This window comes from Protomyctophum bolini (genome assembly GCF_963924005.1).
Source record: "Protomyctophum bolini genome assembly, chromosome: 21".
Lineage (NCBI taxonomy): Eukaryota > Metazoa > Chordata > Actinopteri > Myctophiformes > Myctophidae > Protomyctophum > Protomyctophum bolini.
The window spans coordinates 16868193-16886175 of record NC_137882.1 but is presented as its reverse complement, the minus strand read 5'-3'; the positions used below and the strand labels follow the sequence as shown (position 1 = coordinate 16886175).

Below are 17983 nucleotides of genomic sequence, written 5' to 3'. Positions count from 1 at the left end.
AGTTGACGATTAATTGTCACACACATAATAGGAATTTAACTTTTAGGCTTCGTAATGAAAAAATGCACAGGGCAGATATGACAAATACCGGTAACTGAAATATACCAAGAAATTACTGGCATTTTTATAAATGCTATACTACGGTAAATCTTTTGTGGAAATAGCTTAGAGTGTCATGGGAGGTTGGGGTTCAATCCCCTGGCTGGGTCATACCAAACCAACTGTGAAAATGGGACCCAGTGCCTCCCTGCTTGGCACTCAGCATCAAGGGTTGGATTGGGGGTAAATCACAGTGACCTACTGTGACGTGACATTGTAATTGGCTAGCAAAATTTGTGGGAGGGGCCTATGTAAGCGATTGCGGCATCCACACTTTTTCTTTTTTCAAAATTGTGACATTTCTATTTATACATGTTCTGGAGAAACCCTGGAGACTAACATTCAGTATTAAATTGGGTCTTATGATCACAATAAGAACATCATTTTGCAACGGACAAGACCAAGTCTTTGCCACATAGACATGTATCTGTGTACGGACATATTGATGACCTACTTACTTACAGAATAACAAGCCCAAAGATGCTTAAATAAGTGCACATGGCAACAGTGTTATACCACAGGCTTTTTTTGAGTGGTGCAACCACTCCAAGGAACAGCTTTGTCCGTGTGTTCACCTATGTATGTGACATTCACCTATGAGCATCATATAATGAGTGAGAGAGAGAGGAGTTGCACCACTCGGTTCACACATGTGTGATGTTTTTTTACATGACAGCATTACACCAACATAGAAGAGGAGGAAGTATTTATTTTAGTACACTTACTTACAGTACCGTTTGTTAAGATTCAGACATTTAAAAGTGTTGACATTGAGAATTAAAGACGGTTAGTAAATATTCCAGGGGTCGCTGGGTGGCTTTATTTTTCTTTGGTATTTTACAGTTTATTTACAACCCTTATTTCCACATAATATGTACATCACCATAAGAACATATTCTTTCTCAAGTGTAAAAACATATTTTGAATGTAATTAACGAAATGCTACTATTAATTTGTTTGAAGGAAACACAAAATACAACACAAAAACATCATTGTAATATGTAACAGCACTACTTATAAACTCTGCCCCTGTACAAAAACGAACAAGCACTAATTGCCTGTTTCAGCTGTGCTATGAAATAACTGGACTTAGATCTGCTATTTCTGAAAAACTGAACATTTATGCAAATCTTTGAATATATTTGTTTTTAAAGCAAACATTTTCAACTCAATTATTTGCTTTTGGGGCATCCCTGGAACAAAATCTATTGCGATGTGGGTCTGAGGCCAAATGCATATAATTTTGGGTGGTCCATGACATGAAAAAGATTGAGCACCACTGATAGAAGTTTTTTCCCCGAAAACTGTTTGAGACGTTTGTAGAATCGGACCTCAGGTTTAATGAGTTCATCTGACAGCTCCATGCTTATAGGAGGAGCTACTGATCGCCACGTCTCTTCTGCATCTTCTTCATCAGTTCTGACATCATGTCCCCCCCTCCTCCTCCTCCTCCTCCTCCAGCCCCTCCGGCTCCCCCGGTGGACAGCGACGGCGTAGTCCTCCTGGGTGGAGCGGGAGGCATCTTCCGCGAACCACCGCCGCCCGGCCTGGCGGGCGTCAGCCGGGGAGGCGGAGCCACGGCTGGAGGCGGTGGGGGAGGGGGAGGCAGGGCCTCACCGCCGTCGGGAGGCGGTGGTGGTGGTAAGAAGCCGGAGTCGGGTGGCGGAGGGGGCAGAGAGCGGTCGACCCCGAAACCACCCGAGCTCATGGGCGGAGGAGGTGGCGGGAAGGAGTTCCTTGGCGGAGGTGGCGGGAAGGAATTCTCGGACGCGGTTGGGGGTGGAGGGAAGGAGTTCTTTGGCGGAGGTGGCGGCAAGGCATTCTTGGACGCAGTTGGGGGCCGAGTGAAGGAGTTCCTGGATGTGGGTGGAGGAGGGAAGGAGCTCTTCGCGGGTGAAGGTGGGGGCGGAGGGAAGGAGTTCACGGGCGGCGGCAGCGAACCGAAGCCGCCGGCGGGGGGAGCAACTCGAGGCGGGGGAGGGAGGAAGTCGGGCGGGGAGTCGTCCGTGGCGTCGTCGTCGAGGAGGAGCGGGGCGGGGGGCGGCGGTGGTAGGATGTCCACCGTTGACGGCGGCGGAAGAGGGAAGTTTGACGGCAGGTGGTGTTGGCGAACGGACGCGGCGGCCGGTGGCGGTGAGGTGCGCCTGGCGGCCAAGGGAGGTGGTGGCGGGGGCAGGGGGGTGGGGTCTGGAGGAGGTGGGGGCAGGGCCCCACTCGGAGGTGGAGGTGGAGGAGGAGGAGGTGGAGGAGGAGGAGGTGGAGGTGGTGTGCCACCAGAGGCATCGCCCGAATCCTGAGTTGGATGTGAAATCAGAAGGTTACTCAATACATGTGTTGATAGTATTTACTATCAACAATTTTTTTTCCATAGGTTTACAGATTGATATCTACAGTATGCTGTCTGACAGAACAACTATGTCCCAAATAACTTCAGGAAAACAAAAACAAAAAACACTGTTTTCAAAGTTGGTATGGCGACTGCAGACTTGTACTTGCATGTGTCTTTATATTATCTCATCACTTGACCCAAATACAGCTCAAGTGGAGTTAGGAGGTTTTTAACCATTAATGTGGAGATAGTTGTTTTGTCCATTGATTAGAATGACCAAGTCAGATGGAAAAAAATATGAGTTAAGTGGTTTGACCGACATTTTGAGGATCCATTCAATGGACTTGGGAGGTTTGGTCAGAAGCGCTTTTTTAATGCTTTGCATTGGTTAAATATTTGTAAAAACCCACACACAGACGTAAAGGGTGTTCAATAGCACTGATTAATAATATATTTTTTAATAAAATAAGAAAGTTGAAAAATGGAGATAGTTGGGTTTCATGTCAGACAGCGACGTTTCTCTGCATTAATGTTACACAGTATGTCATTTTCATCTCTAATAATGTTGATTGTGCCTGGTAGTTTTTACCTTGGAGACAGGTCCTGGTTGGAGCTTGGGAGCGTGCCCGTTAGCCTGGCTTTCTGCTTTGGCTAGGAGACAGAAAAACAGAGACCACACACACACACAATCAAGGTTAGTGTGGTTCCCAAACCTTTTAGCTGCCGGGACCCAAACTATAGTGAAAATAGCATTAGCGTTGTGAGCTTGTATATCTATTGTAGATTGTAGATTTATTCGAATTTGGGAATTTGTCTGAATTTGTTTTAATGAAAGGTGAAAAATGTTTTATTTCTTTGGGAGAAATCTTTCAATTTGTTTTTCAATAATTACAACAAAATGTTACTCGTGATGATCCCGGAACCACTGTTTGTGAACCACTGAGTGTTGTTGGGTTACGCTCATGGAACAACAGATGGTGTGTATTTCAAGCTACATTATTATTACCTTTGATGGTGGCTGAAGTTGTGGACACATCAGAGCTAGGAGTACTGCGATTGGTCCATGCAGAGTTACACTCTGCAGCCTTCTTCTGGGCAACTTTATAATTTTCATACATAGCCACCCCATACTTGAAAATGGAGAGGAAAAAAAGAGCATTGTTAGATGTTATGTGATTTATGACGAATTGTAATGTTCTTGGTTTTTGTGTAGTGCAACTAAGAGATCTGTCAATTGAAATGTAAAGTCATATCAGAAATGGTACTGAAGTACACCACAGTTAGGGACTATATTCAAGTTTTGAATAATCGTAAGACAATTTCAAAGTACTAGTAAATTCATGTGAGATCATGATTTCCCTGCTCTGGGTTCAGAGTCACCTTTGCTATTCGTATCCCGGTCACCCAGAGACCCAAGGTCCTGTTGTCATCACAGCACAGGTACTTGATGTACTGAGACTCCTTCTGGATCTGAGGATGCTGTTGTACACAAATTAGACAATACATTAAATCATAGCATGTTAACATAATTAGCTGCTTGAGGTTGCTGCCAGTTATGACCCGAGTTATGTGCTCATTTATGTCATCATGTCTGACTAAATTTCATACAGTGTAGGGATGGTTATTGTCAGTCATGCTAACATGCTAGCATGGCTCTGAACTCTGAAGGCATTCAAGGCGAGCCATGTCAGCTGAAGCAAATGAAAGGTGTAGCACCACACTTGCACTGGCCGTAGCACTTGCCCTAGCCTCGGCGACGACCTTACAGGCTTATGCAAAGGCTAAACATGTAATTTAGATAGCATGTTATGAAAGAAGAAGCAGATAGCATGTTATGTAGACAGATGCCAGGTCATTGTGTTTATAGTTTCAATGTACAGATTATTTTCTTTGGATATTCTACTGTTGGACTGAGGATAGGGGTTTACTATATGATCCTTGTGATGTCCTCGTTTACTGTAAATCGCTCTGGATTAAGAGTGTCCTAAATTCATATTCCTTTGAAAATCCTCCTTTCAACTGCTTTGCACTGTGAATATATTTGCAATCCCATAGTTGGAACGGTGGGGTGTTGCTATAGGAACCGGACCAATGTTAAAGGCTTCCGTAGGCATCAACCATTATATAGAGTATAGACGGAGTGTACGTTGGGGTATGTATATATACGGACTTGGGATATGACACTACCTAGCGTCGACGTACGTACGGACTTGGGGGAAAAAAGAGTTACTTACTGTAAGTACAGTACTTACAGTAAGTAAATTTACTTATATTCCACCACTGATTAAAGTCTTCCAAAATGTCTGCTCTGAGAGTGCGAGGTCACCCCCCACCCACCTCCACCCCCGCCTGTGTGCCAAGACAGCACCTAGCAGACCTCGCTCCGTCGTCACCGCCTCCCTGCAGGCCTCCAGGAGGGCTGTGTGTCTTTCAGTAGAAGGTGATTCAGTTTCCCTTGCCCCTTCTCTCTAAACCCCCTTTGGCTTTGATCCTCAACACCTCCCAGACTAATGGCTACTCTATCTGCTGATTCTAGCGTTTTTTCCCCAGGCCAGATAGCAGCAGTGAAAGAGTGAAAAAAGAAAGATAGTTTCAGATCTCTCAAAGACTTAACCACCAGTCCACTACCCCTTCCAATTCTTCTCGTCGTCTTTCCGTTTCATATCGGTCAGCATCTCTCGGCCATGGAGGAAATGGTGACGATCTTAATAAAAATGTCTCATGGTCACAGCTCTGGTGATGAATGTGCAAGTATTTGGGACTTTAATTAAATACAAGATTAAAGTTTATTTTCTCCTTCACAAAGGATTGTAGGAAATTTTATCACATTCCTTTTCTCTCATTTCTCTGTTCTGTTGATCCAGATAAATTGGTCATCTTTCACTTCCTCAAATGACATAAGCTGCGGCACTTCTCATTTCCAGTGAAGCAATAAGTAGCTGTGGTGCTGACGACGATGCAAGGGTGGTGGAATTTATACCCAAAAAGATGGATCGTCGAAAGGGCCTTTCTGTGTTGAGTCTGCATGTTCTCCTCGTGTCCCCTAGGGTAGGTACCCTAGTTGCCCTATGAGCCATGAGGCCCATAGGGCAAGAGACCCATCTCTTGTTTCATTAGTGTGAGGCAGCTTTATGTACCGTGAGGCAGCTTTATGTACAAGTACACCCTCTGGACATGACGCTAGTATGTTGCAGGGTCTTACCCTAAATCTAACTATTGATGCTGAGCGCCAAGCAGGGTGCCATTGGGTCCCATTTGGTATGAGTATGACCCGGCCGGAGATTGAACCCCGAACCTCTGTCTATGCAAAAGTCCTTGCCCCAACCCACTGCCCGATGTCAAAACTGAGATTTGAATCATAATGTTTTAGCAATATAAGTAAAACATTGTATTTCCCAAACTGTGGGTCGTGTTGGGAATGATTTCCATCTCTTTTGAGGTGAAAAGAGGCAGTGACTGGCAAAAACTCCGTGGCCAATGATCACATCTTATAAACGAGAGTGGCAGTGGCTCAGGAGGTCGAGGGGCCGATTGGGAACCAAAGGTTCCCGTTTTTTCCCGGGCTCCCCCAAAGTTGGTGTCGAAGTGTCCTTGAGAAGTTCAATATTTCTCTTTGTTTCAAATTTCAGATCTTTGAATACAGTAGTGCAAAACAAATATTTAACCACTTACTCCGTTTATCAGTTATGGTATACCGTATATCCTAACTCACATACATAGATTATCACTTGGATTCTCAACACCTCCCAGACTAATGGCTACTCTATATGCTGATTCTAGCGTTTTTCCCTGCAGGCCAGATAGCAGCAGAGAAAGAGTGAAAAAAGAAAGATAGTTTCAGATCTCTAGAAAACTTAACCACCAGTCCACTACCCCTTCCAATTTCTGTTTCATATCGGTCAGCATCTCTCGGCCTTAGAGGAAATGGTGACGATCTTAATGTGTCGAAGTGTCCTTGAGAAGTTAAATATTTCTCTTTGTTTCAAATTTGAGATCTTTGAATACAGTAGTGCAAAACAAATATTTAACCACTTACAGTAACTTTATCAGTTGTGGTATACCGTATATCATTAACTCACATACATAGATTATCACTTGGATTCCATAGAAGTCAGCATGTCTTCTATAGAAGTGTGTCCTACACCAAAAATGCTGCGATGTGTTGTAAGCTTGTAGATAGACTTTCGGTTATCATAACTTATTAGTCATTTCAGTGTTGCAGAAAACCCTAATGATCTCAGATATTTCATATTAACCACAATAGTTAAACGCCTCAATCTCCAATTTATTCAACAGGTTAGCTGTATGGCTACCAAAACATTTTACATGTTGTGTTAAGTGTGCAGGACAGACGGCGCTAGGGTGTTGTCGCTCCTTTCACGCTGTTTCACAAATCACATATTGGGACATTTTTGAGTTGTGAGATTTTATTTAGCTTTTTATCCATGAACTCACCTTCAGGACAAAGCAGAAGTCCGTCGGGGCCTTGTATTTGCTCTTGAATTCTTTTCCGTAGTAGACGTTCACGTTGTCAAACTGTACGAAGCAGACCAGGTCGCGAGAGGTCTGTAGGGGGAAAGAGGGCAAGTTGGTTCCAGGTCATCCTTCAGGCTTAAAAAAACACTCTTGACCTGCAGGCAGGAGATTTACTGCTAAGTGAACCACTTATGTGAAGTAAATATCTAGAGGCTGTAGATGTTGTCACATTGCAGCCATGTTGCTTCTAAGTCAATTGTACAATAGTGTTGATTTTGATAGCAATTTTTTTATTTCGTTTTAGTTATATTAACACTTTTACTGTTGGTACTTTAAGTACCATTTGATGCCAATACCTTTTATTCACGTACATTTTGAATTTGAAAGTAGCAGCTCCAGTGGATGTACGTATATTGAACAAACAGGGCATGCTGTGTGTTGACATTAGCCTAAGACCTCGGGCAAGGGTCTTCAACAGGGGCTCCGGGACTCCTAGGGGCTGGTGTCCTTACTGGTGTCACTACAGCGAGGTCACCTATGGGCCGGGGTCCTCAGAGTTACTACAGGTAGGTCACCTATGGGCCGGGGTCCTCAGAGTTACTACAGGTAGGTCGCCTATAGGGCCGGGGTCCTCAGAGTTACTACAGGGAGGTCGCCTAGGGGCCTATGGGCCGGGGTCCTCAGAGTTACTACAGGTAGGTCGCCTAGGGGCCTATGGGCCGGGGTCCTCAGAGTTACTACAGGGAGGTCGCCTAGGGGCCGGGGTCCTCAGAGTTACTACAGGTAGGTCGCCTAGGGGCCTATGGGCCGGGGTCCTCAGTTACTACAGGGAGGTCGCCTGGGGGCCAGGGTCCTCAGAGTTACTACAGGGAGGTCACCTAGGGCCCGGGGTCCTCAGAGTTACTACAGGGAGGTCACCTAGGGCCCGGGGTCCTCAGAGTTACTACAGGGAGGTCGCCTAGGGGCCGGGGTCCTCAGAGTTACTACAGGGAGGTCACCTAGGGGCCGGGGTCCTCAGAGTTACTACAGGGAGGTCGCCCTCAGAGTTACTACAGGGAGGTCGCCTAGGGGCCGGGGTCCTCAGAGTTACTACAGGGAGGTCACCAATCACCAAACCTTTGTGTGATTGGAAGTAACCCTTCGAACCGAGAATCCCTATTGTAAGGCGAACATTAGCACATCTATTTTGTACATCTTCTATTTCCGGCAAAGACGGAAAAAGAGCAGCTAGACCAAGTACAGAGCCAACGGTCACGTATACCAAGTATTGATGGTTTAAAGTCAATAATAAAACAATCATAAAACCAACTGCAAGTCAATAATAATCATAAAACCGACTGCAAGGTTAAGCCAGAACTGCTATTTTTGGCGGGAGGAGACGAAGAAGACAGTCGGGCACACTGATGATAGTGGTGTCAAACAAGTCTATGAAGCTACCTATGAAATCTATGAAAAGGTTTAATCTGCAACACAGTTTTATACAATATGTAGTATCGCTAGATATTGTCCTGCTTCATCTCTTTCTCAGCTAAGGGGGGTCCTTGGCCTGAAAAAACATCGAAGACCCCTGACCTCCTAGGGGGCATTAACTGTTTAGATGTGCTTTTGTCTGGGTTCTTTGCCACAGATGGCCTTCTTTGACCTGTGACTTTGCTGACCTTGCTCTTCCCTTTGGGTACGTAATAAATTCCAGAAGCTCTCAGCAGGAACAGCCGCTGTTTCCACGACTTCTTGCCGTCCTCTCTGACGTACAGTGCCCCCTCCAGGTCTGGCACGATGATGGACGTCCCACAGAAGTTCTCCTGTGAGGAGACATGGTATGTTTGACTAGATGTTTTCTTTTGCACTCTGATGCTGCGTTCACACACTGGCAGTTGCAAAGGAACAGTACTCAATTGTTTTACTTAAGAAAAAGTATCAATACGGGAGGGGGGGGGGGGGGGACATGAGTAAAAGTACAAAATTAACAGTACTTATTGTGCAGAATTTCCCATTTCAAATTGATAAAAATATTTTGAAAATGGCAGATCTACAAGCTCACAATTGTTTTGAATAAATGTGGTGGAGTAAAAGTACAATATCTGGATCCGAGATGTAGAGTAGAAGTAAAAGTACAATATCTGGATCCGAGATGTAGAGTAGAAGTAAAAGTACAATATCTGGATCCGAGATGTAGAGTAGAAGTAAAAGTACAATATCTGGATCCGAGATGTAGAGTAGAAGTAAAAGTACAATATCTGGATCCGAGATGTAGAGTAGAAGTAAAAGTTTTGGAAATTGGAAAGGACTTAAGTAAATGTACTTTCCACCACTGCAGTCTACCATTCGTGTGCGTGTGCGTGTGCATGCATGCGTGTTTGCATGCGTGTGTGTGTGTGTGTGCACGTGTGCATGTGTGCGTGCATGTTTTTTACCTCTATTAGCAACTGCTTGTCTCTTTCTTTCATCTCCGGTACAGTTTTCTCATCGTTATTCCACAGATAAAAGTTCTGCAGCCAAAAGGGAAAACAAAAAGATGATGTCTTTGCAACGACGCCAACATTAACACGAAATCCACCGACACTAATGACCGTCCTAATGTGTTCAGATTACGTTAGACTTGATATCTTACGCCGGCGGCCGACTGTGGCGAGAGACCGCTCTAGGGGGAATTCAGTTTTATTTTGTTTTTTTATTGAAGTTTTCAGGCAAAAGCGAGTAAGAACAGAACAGCCTTCACAGCATAGTAATTCAGTCAATTATATAAAAAGAAACATTAGGTCAAGTGTCTGACACAATAAAATAAGATCTGAGGTCTATTGTTTCCATATAAAGGGTACAAAAACAAATAATGAAGAGACTACGCTGCACCCCAAGCCCCACCCAGATAAAATAAATATTTTTCCCAATTTGGGGGGATTCTGTTTTGATGGCTTTTGTCAGAAGATGATGAATGGATAGCATGGATTAAAGTTCTCAGTTGCCATGAATGATTTCAGTCATTTTCAGTCATCTTCTCTGGAAGCATGCTGCTTCATTTTTGATTATTATTTTAACAAGATTAGAGCATTTGAAGTAGCAATATGCCCAGAAGCATCTTCCATAACATTTTAATAGTCTGGCATATTTCATATAAAAGCAAAGGTTAAAGCTTCAATCTGTGATTTACTGATTTATTCACCTGGAAGTATGTAGAATAGCAGGAACAATATTACGAAAACATCATAATTTTACATATTGTGCTAATTGTTAAGGGAACAGCGCTAGTGTGGGGAGCTTGCTGTTTCACAAATCACATTAGGACCTGGCCATATAAACATTTAACTTTTTAGACAATCAATCCATGGGATAGGGGTTAGGGGAGGTAGCTCTGTCTTCTGTTGCCCCTGACATATGTGGGATTTACAGGCTGTGACATCACAAACAGCAGGAATATCGGAGCACTTGTTTGAGCCAGAAAACCCCAGACCACAGAAAATCTAGTTCAGGTTTTTAGGGTGCAATTGAGCTCAGAAAACCTAAAGAAACTTTGAAAAATTACAAACAATCCCATTGTCACATTTCTCCATATAGGCTCCAAAGCCATGCTATCTCTCCCTGCCAACCAGACAGACACCATTAATCACTTCAAGGATTGGTAATTTGGTCTGCTAGATCAACAAAACTTGGCCAAGAACTTGGTGTCTCTCCCCTAATAGTGCGGTTTAGTTTGATAGAGTGCAGTGAAGAAATTAGAGGCCATCATTTGTACCGATTAAAAAGGCCATAACTCATAATTCAGTCAAGGGTGAAAATAGCCACATTGCTCTGGGCTGACAACTAATGAGGAGAGATTTGGCTAAACAGAAGGAGTCCAAGACAAATTGACTGGCCAGCGTTGAACACTTGAGATGTCACGAGCAGACCACCTGTGAACTGTGTAGTACACTGTTTCCCAAACAGTGGGTCGGAACCCATTTGTGGGTTGCGGATACATTTTTATGGGTCCCTTTAACTTTTGTTTCCCACATTTTGTTTTGTTTTTAATAAGTGAATTAAAAACAAATTCAATGATTTTCTTTCAGTAATTTGAAAGAAATGAAGAAATAAAAGAAAAATCTAAGAAATTCCATGAATTAGAACACAAATGTTTAAGAAGTAGTGGAAATAGCCGATCAAAAAGCTCACAACGTGGTGCCAAGCGACGCCTTGTGAGCTTGTAGACCTGCTGTTTTCACTATAGTTTAGGTCAAAAGGGCAAAATAAAACCCTCCTCCCATGGGTCACCTTAACCACTTAAACCCCTATGGTTGACCGGAGTTCCTCAGGGCTCTATACTAGTGTGTTTCTGTTCGTGGGGAAAGCTTTTGCTGAAAATAGCCGATCGACAAGCTCACAATGTGTCGTATCGCGATGCCTTGTGAGCTTTTAGGCCTGCTATTTTCGCAATTTAAAATATATAATTATGTGTAAAAGTGAAATTGTGTATTTTATTATTATTATTATTCTGTCTGACCATAACGACGTGCCCAAAATACGGACACGATAAAGTTAATGCGGTTAACACATTTCTTTCCAACCACTGCAGTCATTCTCACTACAATCACTTTCTGTCTACTTGTGTTTCAGAGGCGGGCTGTGCTGTGGTCTGTGGATATCTCGAAAATGCCATCTGCCAAGTAGGTCTCCAAAACATCTATTTTGTTTTATTTATTTTCCATCACACAGGCCAATTTGGAAGAAAATAATGCCAGGCTTTCCAGGCTGGTGATGCGAGGTAAGGGTTTCACAGTAGCGTTTTAAATGCGGAAGTCTTGACATCCCAGATTTGACAGCTTCAGTGTTCTACCGCGGTTCTGGGGACTTGGTTTGCGTGTTTATTGATACAACCGCTCTTCTAGGGAGAACCGCTGTGATTGGTTAGTAGTCAATGGGATTGACTGTTCTCGTTTATTTTGCAACTATGTGATGTCTAAACCTTAACCCTAACCTCAGTAAAACTATGCCTAACCCTAACTAGTGCTGCCAACGAATATCCCATATTCGAATGAATATTCAAATAAATAAAATAATCAAATATTTTAAATTAAATTAAAATTAAAAAAATAACAATAACATTGCTGTGTGAGTTCTGGCGAGACTCTGTGCCACGTAAACTAAAACATACAAAAATGAGGCTACAAAAATGTGCCTATTAAGATAATTATGAATCATTCATTTGATCTCGCAAGACTCAAGAGAGTGCATTTCTGAGCACCAACCGCGGCCCATACAGGACCGAACCATATAGATAAAGAAAGAGAAAGTTTCACAGCATATTATTCTGCAATATTCATATCATATTCATATTAAAATCATATACATTCAAAATCATTCGAAAATTGTTCGAATACATGTGGTGTTTTAAAAGGAATATTCGAATACTTTTTGGGCAATTCTGGCAGCACTTACCCTAACCTCAGTAAAACTATACCTTAACCTAACTCAGTAAATCTATGCCTGCCGGGGGGCCAGTCAGACACCGGTAAGGCGGGTTTATCCTATAACATCGGTGGGATCCATAACGTGAATTAGTTCAACGTACGGGAAGCCATTGGCGACCGCCAATAGGGAGAAAGTGAGAAAGTGACGACTAGTTTCAGCGTCTGTTTGAAGTAAGGGGGTGATGTTACCTGAGGGTTTTTGAAAACGGCATATCTGTCTTCTCTCTCCTGGAAGAAGACTTTGTTTTGGCTGTCTCTGGTCCATGCTGAGAGGTGCTCTACCAGGGTCTCGTGATCCTCGAACCCCCGCTCTGCCAGCAAAAGCAAACAAAGCTAATCTATTATTCTGTCGGCCATGAAAATAACTCCTCTCTCAACACCGGTCAAATAATGATATCAAGACTCTGGCTTTGCGAGATAAAAAATAATAATAAAAGACGACAGTTTACTTGTTCAACATGAGTTTTCATTAGAGTGTGGTTTTGTCCCATCACACTAAAGTCCACAGTATGATATTATTTAAAGGAGCATACAGATTGTTTAAAATGATTCTATCCCCGGCATCATAATAATAATAACCAAAACCTGAACCCTGTTTCCCAGCTCTCAGTCTCCCCCCTCCCCCGCTGTCCATTTAGTTTTGCACTATTCTTAAAACAAACACTTTTTCACAGTGGCCGCCAGCTGGTCTGGAGATATTTAATTCACCCAAAGCTCGGTTTAAAATACATCTCACAGCCACACACAATTGTCCATTTTAAATGTAGCCCCAGACCATGAAGCCAAATTCAAAGAGTTCAATAAAGCGCCACCCGAACCGCTCATTGACTTTATATGGCATTAAAACATGAAAACACATTAAAGTGCACTCTCTCACTTCCCCCTTCCCACTGTTCCCGCCCGCCCACACACACTTGTAGATGCTGGCAGATCTGCCATGAAGCTAAGTACATGTACTCAAGTACTGTACTTAAGTACAATGTTTGTTTAAGGAATATTTTTTTGTGTTTTCGATTACTACTCCACTACATCCCAAAGGCTCTTTTAGTTTTACTCCACTTGCTATAACTATGTGAAAACGGTATGAGTTACTGTAGATTTTGATTATTACAGCTGCTGTTAATGTATGTGCTGTATAATACAGCATAAACATTAACCACTTCAGCCCTATAATACTGTATACTTTTCAGCCATTTGAAAATAGCCTTTCTTCTTTCTTTTCTGTTCGGATGAATGTGCTGACAGGGCCAGAAAGTCGTTTTTTGCCACTCAATAGGCGTTCCTGCATAACTTCCAGGTTTGACGATGATGTCACACGCGTACGCTCTATTGTACTTTTACTCAAGTAAATTCTGAATTCAGGACGTTTACTTGTAACTTGTATATTTCTACATTGCAGTATTGATAATTCTACAGAGTACGTCTTTGCACCACTGCTATTAGGCGCCTCGTTGCTTCACAATTGCGGGTTGGCCCGTTCATGGAGGCCATAGGTAGACATTAAATAAATTGCTCCCAGGGATCCGGCCTATAGTTTGACTATTACACTCATTAAATGGATGGTGTGCCTGCAGCCACACAGTGACTCTTGTTAAGAGTAAAAGCCCTTTGAACGCGACTAACCACACGGTTATGGCGAGCACATGGCTGATCCTCCACACTCGCACAACAGGCCATTGCTGTTCGTTGCTTGGCATCAGGCTACACAGTGCTGCATGTGGAGGTTCACTATCAATGAAACAATGTTTCACATACAGTATAGGATTCAATTCATTCAATGACTTATTGATGTTTAACTGCATGTTCACATCGAAGCTATTGCTGTATGTTGCAGTTGTAGTTCTATTTCTCTTGTAGTTTACTATAGGTGTAAACCAGTAGATTTTTGGTGGACTGTGGTTTGCATCATGCATTTTGTCTCTGTCAGGTGGAAACCTCATATGTCCAAAACTGTTAAACAGTTTCCACAATACTTTTTTTTGCGATGCATTGTGAGCTTGTACATGCTATTTTCAAATGGCCGAATTGTATATAGGGCTGAAGTGGTTACTGTATGTTTTGTAATAATAATAATCAAAATCTGCTAGTAACTAACGTTTTCAAATAATTGTAGTGGAGGGAAAGTACAATATTTGCTTCTGAGATGTAGTGGAGCAGAAGTAATACAAAGTTTCACTTAAGTAGAGTGCTTAAGTAAAACGTACTTTACACCACTGTGATTGTGATTCATGAACATTCCACTCCTGCTCTGACCATGAGACAAAAGGCTTACACGGGTAAGAGCAGTTTCTCTCGGATGACAGGCTATAAGTAGCAATTGACGTGTCAGACGGCGTGTTCAGCACATGGGCAACAATAAGGCCGTCATTTGCGTAAAAATAGACACAGTGTGTGCATGACCAAAGGGAAATACCAGTTTCCTCGCTTCTTGGTCGACACTACAAGCTCCTCGTCGCAATTAATAGTAACATTTTGACAAGAACTTGGACTATTATGAGGGTATTGATAAATGGATTGGGTCCGAGTTTTACAGAGCTATAGTCTCATTTGTCACGAGACGAGCCAGGCAGGTACTCTTTTCAATCTGTCCCCCAAGAGCGTGCTGCCTCAGCATAGTTTTTTCAGATACTGCAAAAAACAACACGGCTTAAAAACATTCTCTTTCAATAAGACATAACTGTACACAGTAGAAGTAAAGTGCTATTTCTAGGTCCATTGACCAGCATTACTCTCAAATTGCCATCAAACGCAGACACGTCTTTCGTCCAGCAACCAAAACCAGTCTTTTGGTGAGAGCTCTCCATTCACACACCCTGGCAAACCAAGGAACCGAAATGTTCAAAATGTATTAGCATCAAATTCCATTTGAACTCTACTGTATATTTACATACAAATTATGTTGGTGGAAAAACTAAATGCCAAACTAAGTTCACTAAGGTCTCCGGCTCGAAATGTTACAGAACAATGAATTCCATTCCACTTACATGTGCAGTGCACACTTACTGGTGTGCTGATTTGATCAATTCTTCTACAAATTTGGCCAAATACCTATCGATTTCGGGGGTCCTTGACATGAAAAAAGTTGAGAACCACTGCGGTAGAGGTTCTGTAAAATTCCATAGTAAATCCCTTTAAAGAGGGACATTGTAAATGTGACGGAGTTGTTGGAGCGGGCCGTATATAGAGCAACAGATGGTAATGAGAGCCAGCGGGCCGGGGAGATCGAGGTAAATATGGCTCAGCCTGTTGAGATGGACCGTTGAGATCATAGGCTTCCATTTCCTCAAGACAGACCAGATGACTGACAGCGTCCGATACACAAAATTAAACCCACCTGTCTACGTGTGTGTGTGTGTGTGTGTGTGTGTGTGTGTGTGTGTGTGTGTGTGTGTGTGTGTGTGTGTGTGTGTGTGTGTGTGTGTGTGTGTGTGTGTGTGTGTGTGTGTGTGTGTGTGTGTGTGTGCGCGCGCGCGTGCGACTGTGCATGTCTGTGTGCGCATTTTTAAAGGGGAGAGTTATAGATCAATGCTTCATTGTGCACTCACTCGCTGACTGTCACCGTGCCAATGAAAACATTAGACCATCATCTGGCCCAGAGTGGAACATCAACCCACCCCCACTGCATCGCCCTGTGTGTGTGTGTGTGTGTGTGTGTGTGTGTGTGTGTGTGTGTGTGTGTGTGTGTGTGTGTGTGTGTGTGTGTGTGTGTGTGTGTGTGTGTGTGTGTGTGTGTGTGTGTGTGTGTGTGTGTGTGTGTGTGTGTGTGTGTGTGTGTGTGTGTGTGTGTGTGTGTGTGTGTGTGTGTGTGTGTGTGTGTCCATCCGAGTATTTGCATTTGTGGAAGCCTTATTTGTGTCGGTTTGACTCTTTGTAAGCAGTACAAAACCCACATGACAAGCATATGTAAACACGGTCAAGGACCTTCAACTTCAAAGTACTTTCTTTTTTCCTTTCGGAAACGTATTTTGTGCAGTGGTTAAAAGATAACAAAAAATCACACACGTGTGAACTGAGTGGTGCAATTTCCCCCCCCCCCCCCCCCCTCTCTCTCTCCCTCTCTCTCTCTCTCTCTCTCTCTCTCTCTCTCTCTCTCTCTCTCTCATTACACAGCACTACCCCTCCCTCTGTTTCTGCCGCCCCCTACTGGTATAAGTCAGTAACATACTCAGGCTCATGTACACAGGTACACAGGTGTACACACACGTAGGTACATGGACATTGCTGATTGTAGGAGTGGTTGCACCACTCAAAAAAAAAAGGTACACAGATGCTATAAAACTTTTAGGAGAACAACTAGGCCTGGTAACATATTAGTCCATCGTACTATAGTCCATCAGGTGGGAACTGGGAAGGGGGTGTCTGTTCAGTCAGTCAGCCAGCAAGCCAGCCAGCCATGCAGCCAGTCAGTCAGTCAGCCAGCCACTCAGCCAGTCAGTCAGCCATGCAACCAGTCAGTCAGTCAGTCACTCAGTCACTCACCCAGCTGCAGTTCAGGGTTCTTCTCACAGATGCTCCAGTCTACGTTACAGTCACAGTGGGTCTTCTCAAACAGGCTGTCCAGCACGTCTCTGACCTTCTGTCTCTCGTCCACCATCAGAGTCTTGGAGCTGCCGTCGTTCTGCAGAACCTTCACCACCAACTGACAAAATGGATTGATTGATTGATTGATAATTGAGTGATTGATTGACTGACTGAATACTGTCTTACGGATCGTGATCGGGAGATCCCTAATCTACTATCTGCATATTACTTTTTAATTAATTATTGTTTGGTTCTGCACATTTTCTATAGTGGAGCCATATCATCCATCCATATCCATATCTGAGATTAATTTAACTCCAGAGCAGAGCAGCTATGCTTGCCTCCCCCCTGGATCATATGGCTTTGCACTTCCTCTCATCTGGAACTGAAACCATCGTTAGTAAGCCAAGCACTTTGACAGAACCATGCAGGGTCAGCTGGTCACTGAAACCATTGTTAGTAAGCCAAGCAGTTTGACAGAAGTTAGAACCATGCGGGGTCAGCTGGTCACTGAAACCATTGTTAGTAAGCCAAGCAGTTTGACAGAAGTTAGAACCATGCGGGGTCAGCTGGTCACTGAAACCATCGTTAGTAAGCCAAGCAGTTTGACAGAAGTTAGAACCATGCGGGGTCAGCTGGTCACTGAAACCATCGTTAGTAAGCCAAGCAGGTCAGCCTAGCTGGTCACTCACAATGTGTCATAAAGACAGTGGTGGAAAGTAAGTACATTTAGGCTACTTAATATAAGTACTGTACTTAAGTACAATTTGGGGTTATTTGTACTTTACTTAAGTATTTCCTATTTCCAATACTTTTGCTACTCCACTATATCTCAGGGGCAAATATTGTACTCCACTACATTTACTTGTAAACTTTAGTTACTAGTTACTTTGATTATTATTATTACAAAACATACAGTAACCACTTCAGCCCTATACATCTTGGCCATTTGAAAATAGCATATCTACAAGCTCATTTAGTACATTTTGAATTCTGCACTTCTACTTGTAATGAAGTAGTTCTGCATTGCAGTATTGATACTTTTACTTAAGTAAAACATTTGAGTACTTTTTCCTCCACTGCATAAAGAACACGTCTGTCAGAGATGGAATCGTGC

At 43.1% G+C, this 17983-nt stretch overlaps 1 protein-coding gene and 1 long non-coding RNA gene across 2 annotated transcripts in view; one reads left to right on the top strand and one right to left on the bottom strand.

Annotated features, from left to right (window-relative positions):
- Positions 1-801: 801 nt before the first annotated feature.
- apbb1ip (amyloid beta (A4) precursor protein-binding, family B, member 1 interacting protein) overlaps positions 802-17983 on the bottom strand; it is a 34121-nt gene continuing 16939 nt past the window's right edge. The window contains exons 6-14 of the mRNA XM_080793547.1: positions 16825-16984; positions 12535-12656; positions 9319-9393; positions 8563-8706; positions 6884-6994; positions 3809-3907; positions 3435-3558; positions 3018-3079; positions 802-2392 (exon numbers count right to left, since the gene is read on the bottom strand). Coding sequence (XP_080649673.1) covers positions 1478-2392; positions 3018-3079; positions 3435-3558; positions 3809-3907; positions 6884-6994; positions 8563-8706; positions 9319-9393; positions 12535-12656; positions 16825-16984 — 1812 coding nt within the window. The 3' untranslated portion in view covers positions 802-1477. The remainder of the gene's footprint in view (positions 2393-3017; positions 3080-3434; positions 3559-3808; positions 3908-6883; positions 6995-8562; positions 8707-9318; positions 9394-12534; positions 12657-16824; positions 16985-17983) is intronic.
- On the top strand, positions 7372-8663 carry LOC308336242. Its single transcript, XR_013966135.1, has 3 exons — positions 7372-7418; positions 7462-7510; positions 8598-8663. It is a non-coding gene; the product is annotated as an uncharacterized lncRNA (long non-coding RNA).